The sequence below is a fragment of the Pelmatolapia mariae genome, linkage group LG14 (assembly GCF_036321145.2).
Source record: "Pelmatolapia mariae isolate MD_Pm_ZW linkage group LG14, Pm_UMD_F_2, whole genome shotgun sequence".
NCBI classification, from domain to species: domain Eukaryota; kingdom Metazoa; phylum Chordata; class Actinopteri; order Cichliformes; family Cichlidae; genus Pelmatolapia; species Pelmatolapia mariae.
Window position 1 is genome coordinate 26,613,887 of NC_086239.1, and position 15,277 is coordinate 26,629,163.

The following is a 15,277-nucleotide window of genomic DNA, read 5'->3' on the forward strand; positions in this document are numbered from 1 at the left end:
ATGTAGTATTTTCACTCCGTTTTCTAGGACTACATACCATTACACATCTGAATATTTCACGTAGATGGGTCAATGGACAATAAAGACACACAGAGCAATTCAATTAACTTCTTTTTATATATCATACATAAGACTGTCTTAATATAATACAAAGGGCATTGTCATAAACACAGCAAAGTCTTGACTAGATCTTACAATCTGTGGATACATGGACTTATCCTTTCCCCCATGCTGTTCAATTCTATAGTGCATGTTGCATGTACAAAAAAAGTGAAAAAATGTGAACCTTAAAAATGAAAAGGATAAATCCAAATTAAATAAGAGGATTTCAACTTCTGTCGGGTGTTCAGATATGTCAACAAGTATACGTGTTTGTGTGTAACCCACAAACTGAACAGGCTTATGAACGATGGAACCTTTTTTTTTTCTCCAACCATGTGCTTCTCATATAACCAAAAAGTAAGGTTTGTGATGTACATGCACTTACAATATACCCTGTGAAAATTATTAAGGTTTGAAGATCTAGCTTTCCCTGTTTGATTCAAACCCTACCTCATAGTGTTGTCCTGATGTAGTCAAGTACCTTTGCCAAAAGGCAAGGTTTTGCCACTAAGAAAACAGGAGTTCCTGCCCACTGAATGGTCACCAAATTGACAAACATAATCAACATACCAGCAGGAGCAAGGTAGTGAGTTCTATACTTCCTTTATTAAAAAAATATAAGTATATACATAAATTCTATTTCAACTATTAAAAAGGGGCTGCATTTCATGACAACTGCTCTAAATAAGAGGTCAATCAGCATGATCTGAAATAGGCGCACACTTACGAGTCACTGCAGTCAAATTTTTTTTTCTTTCAGTCTTTATTTTTGGAATGTTTAGTACCAGTATGAGTGCCAGCAATAAAAACCACCGGCTAATTCTTAATTTCTCAAATTCTGCGGGGTATGAAAAATGATTGCAAATTTGCAAGTATAACCTTGACATCCAGATAAAACTCCAATCTCAATATAGGTAGCTTTATATTTGTGTTTATGGAAAATGCCAAGCATGAATTCGTATGGTGGTTTTCCTTTAAGATGACAATAGCATGACCTGTGTCCTGCCCTTAATTTGAAAGGTGGCTGTGGGCAGGGTTTCTTTTCTTTTTTATATCTAATTTCAAAGCTGGTAAGATGAGCAACAGAAGAAAGAAAGCACTTCAAAATCCCTGATATAAAAAAAAAAATAATAATAAATCTGGTAATTGACTGTAATGTTTTGAGGACATGCATTTCTGCCTAGGCAAAGCATGTTATTGTGGGCTGACAGACACCCTTTCCCTTTGAATAGGACAACAATCGTGGGGATCTGCCCTACCAAATCAGAACAATACCATTCAACACAAACTGGTTTGCCACAGTCTTGCTTCACGGCAGACACTAGCCAAGTTGACCAAATGATGTATGAAAGGCAGCAACACCCTTTGAAATAGTATGATGGGGGCAAAAGAAAAACGACGACACAGAAATAGAACGCATTAGTCTCCTTTGTTTTGTTTTTTTTTGTTGGTTTTTTTGTTTTTGTTTTTTTTAGTTTTTTTTTTTTTTAAACCATCAGCCTCTATCTTGCTACTCCGGAGCCTGCAGAGTAACTACCAAATTCTCTAACATACCAAAGTTTTAAAAGACTCCCAAAATAATCTACCAATTAATATGGAAACAGTTTTGGTAAAACGTTGCAAACAAATCTGGCCAGAATACACAATAGCCAACGGTCTCGACAACGGTCTCCAGTTTTGCTAAAGTAATATATTGCAGCTGTTTGTGTTGACGTTAAAATAAGATCTTGATAAACTTTGCGTCAAAGTGGTGAACTGCTACATTATTGGTTACAGACACCTATATGCTATAAAACAACTGCTTTGGTATAAAAACATATCCAAAGGGAAAATAAATTCTTGTAAAATTCACAGCATAATTTGAGGAGAAAAAAGGCAGTCACTTAACTCATTTTTTTCTTCAGTTTCCATGTTTTGGATGGAGAGACTTGTGCAGGTGGTTCTGATGAGGAACTACATGCAGAAGGGGGGGGGGGGTTGAGAAAATAACAAAACATAAAAGGGTAGACTCTGGAATAGTTCTTTCCACTGCAAAATCCTTAACCAGTAAATTTCAAGGAATTAATGTTTAGGAGGTTGTTGTGTACAATAAGACCCTGTTATGTGGGGCCCTGCTGAAGACGAAATCTTTGTCGAGAAAGGCCTCAAATTACCATTCGTGTTTACCTTTTCTAAGTTGTTTTAATTTCTTTAAAGAATTAAGGGCTGTCTAGAGAGAAAAATAGAGAAAAGCCATCTTAATTCAAATGATAATGTCCAGCTCCATCCCTTTCCAAGTCCATGAGTCATAAGGCCAAAGGGTTATCTAGAACCAGCCACTGACTGTCTTCCTTTCACTGGGCTGGATCCTTTCGTCTCCCACGCCCATCGCTGCTCTCGCCTGTGCCGGCCCGGTTGCAGCTTGCAGGACTACGGGGCCTCTAGGCCTGAGGGGTGGTGCTTCCCTCTTCTTGGACCCCGGCTGGTGCCAGTATCCACCTGCGGGGTCTCCTCTCCACCCGGCCAGCACACGCATAGGGACTCCACTGCTATGTGCTCCCCTTTGACAGAGTTACACAATACCGACCAACAACAAGAAATATCACCGCAAACACTTCCCCTCATTGTCAAGCTACAGGATTTACAAGCAGCTTTTTACGTGAAACTTCACAAAACAAAAAAAGGGCAAAAATAATTAAGAACCAGTGAAACAGTAATGTCAGGCAGTCCATGGTTTGAACCGAAGGAGGACGCCAAGCATTTCATCACCAACAGCTACCTGCAAAACAGCTTCAAACTTTGCTCTGAAATGCTCCTTAGAAGATTTTGCCACATAATACCATATGGTGATTACTTGGTGGTTACATGAAACTGGTGAAATGGTAAAATGGATGTCTCAATCTCACTATGGTTATTCCGCAGTATTATTTTGTGCCTAATGATTGCAAAAGAAAAACTGGTGAAAATTACATATATACTTTTTAACAAAGGTTTATCTCTGTAGTAGCGGTTCAGTGATATCTCCCTTCTGACGTGAGCAGCTTTTGTTCTCAACACACCTTGTAGTAAAAAACACCACCTTAAAAATGACGCACAGGGGGAACACACAGCCAAATGTCAGTGCAGTCACGAGCTGGCCATAGAACTCTGCTGCACACACACTCCAGTCATTGGAGACTCTTCCCGGTCCATGCCCTGCCTCATGCCCAGGTGGCCTTCCGCTAGGTAGTGGGCAGGCCCTGTGTTCGTTCCCATGGAGAATGCAGGGTGCGCTGCCATGCCAGTCTCCTGCCGTGGGTTCGAGAAGGCACCTAGCCCCATGCTCAGCCCACCATTCTGACCAAAGTCAAGGGCTCCAGCGGGCAAATGGCGGAGCTGGTAGGCCTGGTTGCCATGGTTCCCAGTGGAAGAGGACGATGTAGAGGAAGAGGAGGCAGAGGAAGACAGGGAGGTCATGGACAGATGGCCATGAACCACCTCCATGGAGTCCTGTGTCGAGGAGCTGTGTGTCGGGGAAGTGTAGTGGCGTGGGCGTGGACGTGTAGCCATCATCTGCCCATGGTGGTGATGAGTATGTGAGTGGGGATGCAGGGCCTTAGGGTGCTGAGGGGGGACATGGAAGGTGGTCTCCTGGACTGGGTGGGTCTCTCCAGTGACTGATTCTGGTCCGACGCCACCTCCCCACACCAGCGGGGGTGGGTAAGGCTGTCTTGCCTGTCAAATAAGAAGAATCAGTAGTGGAATACAGCTAAAACCTTTCTTTGAGAACATAAACTAAACAAAATTTAAATTCACAATTCAGGAACTGTGACCATTTCTGACGAGTAATGCTGATAATAAAGTAACACGTGATACATGAAAAATAAATTCAAGAATATTTTTGATGAGTGAAGGAAGTCTTGTATGACACTAACAGGAAGTCATTTCTATGAACTTTAAAAAAAAAAAAAAAAGCTATTAAGTTTTGGTTTAATCTACCAGCATTCCAAGAACTTAGTACAACTTTTTAATTTTCAGCTACCTTACTGACCTGTGGGCAGAGGCTGTCACCATCCATGGCAGGCATTGCCGTGCCAAAATGTCCTCCACTATGCAAGTGGTGATGGGTAGGGTCTGATCTGGCTCTGCCACTGGTACTTGTCCCAGATGATCCTCCTGAGTTTTAAACAAAAGTATTTTAAGTACAGCCTCAGCAATTCAAATATGTCAAATTCTGTCCCACACAGCTGTATGGATTTCATACCATGTTGTTTTTCTTGGTCATTTTACTTGTGGTAAGAGTTAAGAAAACAGTTTACAAAAACTGCATTTTACCAAACAAACAAAGTCAGCAAATTTTTTGGTTACTTAACTATGTTACCTAATGCAACAACATACAGATGTACACATATTACTACTTAAAAAGGATTAACACTGCACCCAGAATCTGTAGCTGGTGGCTGTTACCTGAGCTAGAGGAGGTGCTGGAGGTGGTTCCTGAAGACTGGGACTGCTCTAATGCGGGGCTTGTAGACACACTACTGCTTGTATTGGTCCCCTCATCCGCAGTCTTCTTGAAGAAGCTGTGCTGCAGGGCATAGTAGGGCTGGATGCGGCTCTTAGGGTCATAGTCCAACATCCGGAGGATCAGGTCCTTGAACTTCAAGTAGTCAGCAACAGCATGGCCAGACTCCCCCGCCCGCCGGCCACCTGGACCCCCTGTCTCCACACCCAAGATGGAGTGGAGCTTCCGCGAAGCTGGAGGCTTATACTATTTAAATCAGAGGACCATCACATTAAAGGCAACTCGTGTAGCACCAAAATCTACAGTAATGATTCCAGAACATTCAACAAAACAAATTGTTGCAAGAGTACATCTGCACAAAGAAAAAGAGCTCACCCTTTTGCCATCTTTGGTCTTCTTAACACTCCATGTACCATCCGAAAGCTTCTCAAAGAACTTCCTGGCTTTTGGGGCTAGGTCCATTATGTGATTAGGCGGGATACCAAGAACCTCAACTATTTTGTTCATCTGGTCCACCTGGATAAAGTGTTAATAATAAAGTTACTTCCTGTCATGCTGACAGAAAGGAATATTTGACAAAACCTTTGACATTTATACTTGCAACTTAAAGCAGACTGAAAACTTCTTATTAATACATTAAGTTAAATGTCAATCTAAAGATGACTATTCTTAAACACTTATCTGACATTTTAAAGAAAAATGTAAACATGAGGTGAAAGCTATTGCTATTTGTCATTATTAGTGGTGTTACAGCATAAAACAAACCTAAGTAGAGTTTCACATTTTTTACCTCGTTAGCTCCGCTGAACAGAGGTTCCCCAGTGTGCATCTCTACCAAGATGCAACCCAAGGACCACATGTCAATGGCCAGGTCATAGGGCATTCCCAGCAGCACCTCTGGGGAACGGTAGAAGCGACTCTGGATATACTGGTATATCTACAAAAAGGGTAAAAGAACAGGGACAATGAGACCTTTTACCTAATATAACACCAAGTGTTCAGGGGAAAAAAGTTTATGGCACACTTCCCAGAGATATTTTTTTATATATGTTGATTTTAATGTTGCTAAGGAAAACGGTAAAAGTACCCTTTGGCCCAGTTGGCATGAGCTGCCAAAGTCCACTATTTTGATGGCACTCCTCTTGGGGTTACAAAGGAGGATGTTCTCAGGCTTCAGGTCACAGTGGATGATGCTGAGCTCAGGTGTGGCCAGGAAGAGTAGCGCCGTGCATAGCTGCTGGGCAAACTTCCGGGTGAGATTGAGTGAGACGCCACGGAAGTTGGTATTTCGGAGCAGGTCGTATAGATTGTAGGACAGCATCTCAAACACGAGGCAGAGGTGGTTCCGAAACATGAAGTGACGCTTTAGGTGAACTGCAGCAAACCAAATTGTACCCATATGAGTCAAATACAGAAAAGGCCATTTTAACTTCTTTGATATGTTTTTTATGATCAGATGCAAATTTCAAGGGTTGATTACCAATGTAGTATTTCATCTCGGTATCATGTTTGTTCATGAGCTCTAGGAGCCGCACTTCAATCTGGGCTTGATTGAGGAAAGCTTTCTTGTTCTTGATGATCTTAATGGCAACCCATTCCTGCTCTGCTCGGTCATATGCTTTCACAACCTAAAGATGCCAAAAACAACAAATATTATCGTTTCTGAAAATTACTTGCTGACTGTTAACCACAGCTAAAAAACCTACAGCTGTTGCTTCACAAATCTTCTGGTGACACAGATGAAAAGTAAACCATAATTTTCTCATAAAAACCTGCATTTTCTCCATGCCATGATTCAAATCATGTGTATATGGTGCACAATGTATAAATTAAGCACCTGTCCAAATGATCCTTTTCCTATCAAGGAATCAATCTCATAGCGGTCCATCCACTTCTCCCCATTCTTGACGATGTAGTCATAGTTGTCATCGTCATAGCCGTCATTAAAGACCTTTCTCTCTTTTTTGTGACTGGAGTCTTCACCCTGACCCTGTTGGTGCCGTCGCTTCTTTTTTGCATAATACACCTGTAAGTTTAAAAAACAGTTCACATAAGTTTCACTGACTATTACAACGTAAAAAGAACGCCAAACACTAAAGTATTCTTTTTTTTTTTTTAAGGTGCAACAATTCATCGCTTTAATAACAAAATAACAATAAATAGAACAAAAAGGCTGTCAGATCAAGGTTACACCTTCCTATATCTTGTTTTGTCTGACCATCAATCCAAATTCTTGACATATTAACACAATATCACACATGACAAAAGAAACAGTAAATATAAAAGTATATACAATTCTATTTGTAAAACTAACTGAAACATGTAGCAGAAAAATAAAAATAACCGCTTATCAATTTCATATTTAATTATTGCAGCTCTAGATACATGTAATGAAAACAAAACTAACCTCATTGATGTGTTTGTATGTTTTGATAAGGTCAATGGAGAGCTTCCTCAGGGGAGCTGAAGTTGGGTCACGAAAGCACTGGGGCATGTGCCTCTGAAGCGTCACAAAAGGGAAATAACAGCATTTTAGGGAAAAAAAATATACACAGCAGCTCTGGATGTTACAGCTTAGCGTCAAAGGGCTATCATTAAATGCACTATAATTGATTTTGCACAATATGACATGAACAGAGTGAAGGAAACATTTGACAAGCAGCTACTCTGCCTGGTGACAGCAACAAAAGGTGAACCAGACTTTAATAAACCACAAAAAGTATTGCCGGGTTGAGATGAAAGGAAATCCAGGAGGTGGAGAAGGGTAGGGTTAGTGTACCTGATTGGCAGTGAGCTGTGGTGTCTGGTCGCTGTACGGTAAGACCGTAACAGATTGGTCAGTGCTTGGCTGGTGGCGGTCACTGTACTGCTGGTGCGTATGGGGCATTGGAGCAGCCATCTGAAGACCAGCAGTGTGTAAAGAAAAAGAGGGCGCAAGCCGGACGGACGAAGGTTTGCATGCTGAAGTCTCTCCTCCTGGAAGAAATTAACACTCTTTTGAGTTGCAAAATTAACTGATTCAACATTATAGGTAAGAAAAGAAAAAAAATGTAATAATCTTGATTTGAAACTATTGTATTACCTCCTCCACACAAGAGATGTGTGGCCAAAAAGACAAAGTATAAATATATTTGCTACTTACTGTACAGACAAAATACAAATGGCCTTTTTTGGCTACTTAAACAGGCAATGCTTCCCTTAACACAAAAAAGAACCTAAATTTAGCTATGGGAAAATAAAATACTTATGCAAATTATGCATTTCTAGTGTTTACATGTATAGTGAGATAAGATCGTTCTTAAAAAAAAAAAAAAAAAAAAAAGAGGCAAAATTATGTTTAGAATAGCAAGGATGAATACATATTTAAGAGAAACGTCAGGTTAATACAAAGTGTCTTTTGTTAAAAATTTAAAGCAAAAAAAAAAAAAAAACAGCATTAAAGGATTACCACAAAATAAAATACAACAGTAACATATTAACCTTTGTGAAGAAAAAGGAGCAAAACAGCAGGTTTAACAGTGAAAAGGGGTGAAAATAAAGCATCTCCACACTGTACAGTGAATCATCCTTCATTTTAAGCCAGAAGGAATCAAAAAATTATTAAATAGCATGTTCAGCTATCAGCATCTCTCACCAGACAACACAATTCACCAGTGCTACACAGTAACCACTATTCAGAATCCCAGCAACAGCACCTAATTAGCATAGCCTATCACCACAGAGATACAGCGTGATTTGGCAAGCCCATCAATGCACAGACCAATCACAACGCAGTATGCAAATAGCCTACTTTTGTTGCCAGGGCAGAGCTGCTCCCATTTTCCAATGAGAAAACAAGAAATAAACAAGAAATAAAATTGAACTTTGGCACACTTAGACGTTGCTTTCAACACAAGAGCCTGACAGCAAAATAGCTGCACAGCCCAAAACCTGCACTCCATCTGAGAGCGTTACAAAGCTGACCCAGCTTTCGAAAAGCAAAAAAAAAAAAAAAAAAAAAAAAAAAAAAAAAAAAAAAACCATCCACTGACAGAAATAAGAGGAACTGTAAGAAGATGGAGCACAGTCAAACACTATGTGAAAAGTAACACTTATATTTCACTTTTATATACATATATAGACACACTTTACAACATATTTTAAATTTAAAGCACTTCCATTTGTCATAACTACTTTGTTTTACTGCTTGTTCAGTTCAGACAAAAAAACAAAAAACTAAAACTAAACAAATTTTAATTACTTTGAGCTCTGCAATCAAATAATTGCAATGAATTAAATGGTAAATGCTGTACTGACAATTCTTAATTATTCATCCTTACTTGACTTTTTCACCCCCCTTAAGAGAGTCCTACAAATGTTTGAGTCTGAATTTAAAACAACAACAAAACTGAAAGAGAAGCTCCTAGAAGAGCACTACTTCCTCACCAAAGGGTTAAGGCTTAATATATAGCAGCTAACCTGGATGCATCTTCTCCTGTAAAATTTCATATCATCCTGGGAGGAGAGTCCAGCAGCAAACCACAACCCACTACAAAGAATAAAAACAGAATATCATCATTGTGCATCTTTGGTGGGACTTAACTTCATAGTGGTTAAACTTTTCATAAAAAGGGACAGAGAACTGCTAGAAAGCAGAAGACACCCCAAAACTTTAAGAAGCTCACTTGGGGTAAATGTGTTAATGGAGGGAGTTTACAAACAGACCTGAAATTTGAAAATTTCAAGCTACTTGTGCTTTTACTGTAAAGATAGTTAAGACCCAGGAAATTATATATTTGAAATACTTAATACATATAGCTCTTGTGAAACTTCTAAATAGTTCTATCACAGACATTAACTAAAACAGGATTTGCATTGTTGTGGATCTAGAAGAGCACTTGACCTCCTCTCAGAATGTTCATACCGATTTTAAAAATATAATCTAAATGGGGTGAAATTAAATACACAATATTTTTCCTTAAAATAGCCATCTGCTACTGAGAACCCAACTGGCCTTACTGCCATTACTGTTTTGACAAAGAACTGAAAAAGTTTGGTTTGACAGAAATTCACAAACACAATGGCAGGCACTATACTAACAAAACTAAGAGGTAAAATTGTCATTTAATAAAAAAGACAAACCACACAGGGGAAAATATCAGCTGTATTTTAACACAAAGCCATTTTACAAGCGCACTTGTGGCTCTTTAGTCTCCCCTAAATGTCTGATTCTTGTTAATTTTCAGTACTGACATATGAACAGTTCCTTTCCTGGCTCTAGTCATTACGGCATCAACGGGCCTATTTAGGTGTAAATATAACGACAGCTAGCTTGCTATTAGTAGCCGTATCATATCATAAGTGATGGCTAAAGACCTCTATAACAAGTCTGCGTGTCATCTTCTCACGCCCAACTGATTAGATCCATTCCAAAGCTGAATCAAACGAAACCAACCCAAAACAATTAAAAGCCTAACGCTCGTGTATAAAGACCGTCGCCGGGTAGCTCTGTACTTACAGATGATGGGGTAGCGCTCGTCATGGTTGGAATTTAGGAAGCATATTCAGTGTTAATTTGCGTCCAGTCTTGCTACATATCGTTCGTGTATGTGACTCCCAATTCCACGCATAAATGACAAACGTATTCAGGCTCACGTTACCGTTAGCAGTCTAACTAGCTAACGCTGTCGTCGTTAACGTTACCCTGAAAACTGCGGGACAAGCAAGCATATCTCTCACCAATCCAGTGTTAACGTTAGCTAGTGACGCTGTGTGTGCAGCCAGCGGGTTGTGGGGCCCATTCAGCTGGTTCGTCAACAAGTCAGCGTTAACCATTAGCCGAGTTAGCCGATTTAGCTACGAGGCGTTAGCCTGGTTAGCTTCCGCACTCCATTGCTGTAAAAAACAAAACTACACCTCTGCAAGTCATATAGTTAGACAGTAATTCACAACGGAAACATGAGCCAGCAGAGCAACATTTTCTTCAATCCTACAATGACACTGTCTAATATCGCAGGGCTAGCTTTAACGTTAACGCTGTGCCAGCATGACTCTTCGTCTAAACCCACACAATCCGCTGCACCCCTCTCTCTCTAGGGTTAGTCCAAAAACCAGTTCGGATGCTGTTTCTGTCTGACATTAATAATCAGTTGACCTACTGACTGAAAGCAAACGTTATAGGTGGCTCCAGCGGAGTCGGCGCCGCCACAAAACGTTAGCTAGCCGCCATACCATAAGCTACCTTTCTTAACTTCACGATCGCGTCCATCATTGTTAACCATTGACGTTACACACAACATATACATCCACGAAAGCGTTAACCTGGACGCTTTCGCAAAGGCTTTTGCTCACCTCTGATGGCACGATCTTCATTTAAAGTCCAATAACCTGTATGATGAGGAAACTTATCCAGCTTGAGATTCTCCCCTCCCTGCACGGTTAGCGAGTAATGTTAACGTTAAATCCAATTCCCCCGTCCTCTGACCGGCTAAAATAATTCGCCAGTCAGGTTCATTGCGCTCTTCATGTCCCAAGCACTATGGAAAAACATCGCCTGTCGAAGAACCTCTTGACTAACGTTACTATCAGCTGATGACAAGCGACATGCTAACGTTAACTAGCACGCATAACTCACCAGCTAACCTTAGCGAGCTGGCTAGCTAGTTGACAAAATGAACGCAGCTAACATTGGCTAGCTGTAGCTTCTGTGGCTAGCGTCAAGCTAACGAATCTAGCCACCGCTAAATAAATGTTCTGCCAAATTCAGATTTTTACGCCGTCTTCGCAAATTGGGCGCCGGCCACTTCGACAAACACGAGAACACGGTTAAATCCGGAGTATTTTAAACGTGAAACGGAATCCGTGTCCTCTGGTAATTTTGGTTAGGAATTTTGTGTCAATTTTCACAAAATGGCGCGCGGTCCAAACCTGCGCAGTGAACCGGCCCGGTGGACCAGAGACACGGACAACTGAGTTAGTGCGGCGCCGCCTAATTATTTCAACTGTGTTAAAACGTCGGTCTCTTGATCTTCTTAATCCGATCCACTAGACGCATTTCGATATCCAAAAACGTCAGACATATATCCACTGACAGCATTATTCCGGCGGGAAGGGAGAACATTTGAAAAGACTGAGCTGGGGAAAAAAACCCTCCTGACAAAATGGCGATGCTCTAGCTTGTTGCCATGGCAACTGTCAATCAAAAAAAAAAAAGGTACCCGGATGTACCAATGACGAATAAGATCTAACTGGCCCGAGTTACAGGACACACATAACTCCGGTGGTGTCCCTGTCTGTCTTTTTCCACCGCGTTTGGCATGTTGCTATCAACCAGAAGAGATTCAATTTTTAGCCGTATCTTTAGACGGTTATTTTCACCGTCTAAAGATACAGCTTCGTACAGCAATATAACCACAAAGAGATTCTAGCTCAGCCAACACATGGTCATAACAATAACAAAAGGTTAATAACGTGTAAACGTTTTATTTCTTTAATATTTATGTTTGTCAAAAAATAGTCATTTTTAGACACAGTAATGATGAAATGATGAAACTGTTTAATAAAGCATACACTGTAAAAAGTTTCTGGGAGTTGCTGAAATTCCTCACTTCACAAAATTGGTAAGTTAGTAGGTAGAAACTTTAAAAACTTTCACTGAACATCTTTATTAATTATTAATTAAATCTGTTTGCTAAGTAAAATAATTAGCCTCCTTCCTATTTTTTTCCTTTTTCTTTTCTTTGCATGCATTCACATCTTTCAGATAAACAAAATAATTTTAAGATTGTTTTAATTCGTTGGGCATTTTTCAAGCATGAGCGACTTTTTTAAGGACATGCAAATCTCAATCAAATTTAGTCTTGAACTTTCACTAGGTCACTCTAAAAACCTAATTTTGTTATTTTTTATATTTCAAATCATTGTCCAGCTGCATAACCCAAGTGCATTTGATCTTCATGGCGCAACCTGATTGCTGGACATTTTCCTCATGGATTTTCTGCAAGAGAGCTGAATTCATGGTTCTATCAATTAGGGCAAGTCGTCCAGGGCCTGAAGCAGCAAAACAGCCACAGCCCATCACAATACCACCACCATGTTTAACTCTTCATAGTTTCTTTTTTACAAAAGCCTCTGCTAGTTTTATACCAGATGAAATAGAAATCAAACCTTCCAAAAAGTTCCGCTTTTGTCATATCAGTAAACCAAATATTTTTTCCCAGAAGTCTTGGGGATCATTGGGATGTTTTTTGGCAAATGTGAGATGAGCCTTTGTGTTCTTTTTGGCTAGCAGTGGTTTTCTTGGAACTCTCCTATGGATGACATTTTTGCCCAGTCTCTTTCTTATTGTTGAATCATGAACTCTGACCTTAACTGAAGCAAGTGAGGCCTGAAGTTTGTTAGATGAGTTTTTTTGTGATTTCTTGGATGAATCATTGATGTGCTCTTGGAGTAATTTTGGTAGGCCAGCCACTCGTGGAAATGTTCATCACTGTTTCACGTTTTCTACATTTGTGGATAATGGCTTTAACTGTGGTTCACTGAAGTCCTAGAGCTTTAGAAATGGCTTTGTAACCCTTCCCAGACCGATAGATGTCAATGACTTCTTTGTTTCTCAGCTGTTTCTTTAGATTGCGGCATGATGTGTTGCTTTTTGCGATCTTTCAGTCTACTTGTCACAGAAGTTCTGTTTAAGTGAAATAGGCTGAAAAATTCACTGGCATTAATCAGGCCTGGGTGTGGCTGGTGAAACTGAACTCAGCTTTCCAAAACCAAAATGTGGTTGATCACAGTTAATTAATGATTTAATAATGGTTGTCCACACTCCACCAGCAGCAGCTCTATGTACAGTGGAACTCAGTTTGAGAAGTACTGTGGTTGACTGCATTCCATTTTTGTTTTCTCTGTTCCTGCTAAAGATTCACAATGAATGGTGAAACTTTTTTTTTCCACTGACTGGTTATTGTGGCCAGACAAATTCACTATAGCAATGTTGTTAATGTTGTTTTTTCTCTTATTCTCAAACTGGGGGCTGGAGAGAGTGTCCATAACTATCCATCCATCCATCCATCTTCTTCCGCTTTATCCGGGGCCGGGTCGCGGGGGCAGCAGCCTAAGCAGAGAAGCCCAGACCTCCCTCTCCCCAGCCACCTCCTCTAGCATTTCCGGGGGAACACCAAGGCATTCCCAGGCCAGCCAAGAGATATAATCTCTCCAGCGTGTCCTGGGTCTGCCCCGGGGCCTCCTCCAGGTGGGACATGCCCGGAACACCTCACCCAGGAGGCGCCCAGGAGGCATCCTTGTCAGATGCCCGAACCACCTCAGCTAACTCCTTTCGATGTGCAGGAGCAGCGGCTCTACTCTGAGCCCCTCCCGGATGGCTGAACTTCTCACCCTATCTCTAAGGGAGAGGCCAGCCACCCTTCGGAGGAAGCTCATTTCCGCCGCTTGTATCCGCGATCTTGTTCTTTCGGTCACTACCCACAGCTCGTGGCCATAGGTGAGGGTAGGGACATAGATCAACCGGTAAATTGAGAGCTTCGCTTTTACACTCAGCTCTCTCTTCACCACGACGGACCGGTGCAGCGTCCGCATCACTGCGGCCGCAGGACCAATCCGTCTGTCAATCTCCGGCTCCCTTCTCCCATCACTTGCCAACAAGACCCCGAGATACTTGAACTCCTCCACTTGGGGCAGGTACTCATCCCCACCCGAAGTGGGCACTCCACCCTTTTCCGGCTGAGAACCATGGCCTCAGATTTGGAGGTGCTGATCCTTATTCCCGCTGCTTCACACTTGGCTGCGAACTGTTCCAGTGCGAGCTGGAGGCCATCACCCGATGAAGCCAACAGAACCACATCATCCGCGAAAAGCAGAGATGAGATTCTAAGGCCACCGAAGTGAAAGCCCTCCGCCACTTGGCTGCACCTAGAAATCCTGTCCATAAAAATTATGAACAAAATCGGTGACAAAGGGCAGCCCTGGCAGAGCCCATCACCCACCGGGAAGGAGTCCGACTTATTGCCGGCAATGCGAACCAAGCTCTTGCAACGGTTGTATAGGGATCGAATGGCCCGTAACAATGGGCAAGACACCCCATACTCCCGTAGCACCTCCCACAGGACACCCTGAGGGACACGGTCGAATGCCTTCTCCAAGTCCACAAAACACATGTAGACTGGTTGGGCAAACTCCCATGTGCCCTCAAGTATCCTCGAGAGGATAAAGAGCTGGTCCAGTGTTCCGCGACCAGGACGAAAACCGCATTGTTCCTCCTGTATCTGAGGTTCGACTAGCAGATGAACTCTCCTTTCCAGCACCCTGGCATAGACTTTCCCAGGGAGGCTGAGGAGTGTGATATCCTGTAGTTGGAACACACCCTCCGGTCCCCCTTCTTAAAGATGGGGACCACCACCCCGGTCTGCCAGTCCAGCCCCAGCCCCTGATCTCCACGCAACATTGTAGAGGCGTGTCAACCAGGACAGCCCTACAATGTCCAGAGCCTTCAGGAACTCGGGGCGGACCTCATCCACACCAGGGGCTCTGCCACCAAGGAGTTGTTTAACTGCCTCAGTGACCTCGCCCCCGGAAATTGGCGGGTCATCCCCCTCATCCCCAGACTCTGCTTCCTCCTCGGAAGATGTGCCAGTGGGATTAAGGAGGTCCTTGAAGTATTCCTTCCACCGCCCGACAATTTTCTCAGTCGTAGTCAGCAGC

The 15,277-nt window shown here is 41.9% G+C and overlaps 1 protein-coding gene across 4 annotated transcripts; it reads right to left on the minus strand.

Annotated features, from left to right (window-relative positions):
* Positions 1–98: 98 nt before the first annotated feature.
* On the minus strand, positions 99–11,734 carry dyrk1ab (dual-specificity tyrosine-(Y)-phosphorylation regulated kinase 1A, b). 4 transcript variants are annotated; one of them, XM_063492462.1, is made up of 13 exons: positions 10,916–11,734; positions 9,044–9,113; positions 8,376–8,394; positions 7,365–7,561; positions 6,993–7,085; positions 6,423–6,611; positions 6,066–6,213; positions 5,673–5,959; positions 5,376–5,522; positions 4,961–5,101; positions 4,528–4,831; positions 4,112–4,236; positions 99–3,795 (listed from the first exon to the last, which is right to left on the minus strand). In XM_063492462.1, exons 2-13 carry the CDS (start codon positions 9,071–9,073, stop codon positions 3,208–3,210), a joined length of 2,268 nt encoding a protein of 755 aa, XP_063348532.1. In that variant the 5' UTR covers positions 9,074–9,113; positions 10,916–11,734; the 3' UTR covers positions 99–3,207. The 4 variants fall into 4 exon arrangements, with proteins under 4 accessions (XP_063348532.1, XP_063348533.1, XP_063348534.1 ...); XM_063492463.1 differs by lacking the exon at positions 8,376–8,394; XM_063492464.1 differs by lacking the exons at positions 8,376–8,394; positions 9,044–9,113.
* Between the last annotated feature and the right edge of the window lie 3,543 nt (positions 11,735–15,277).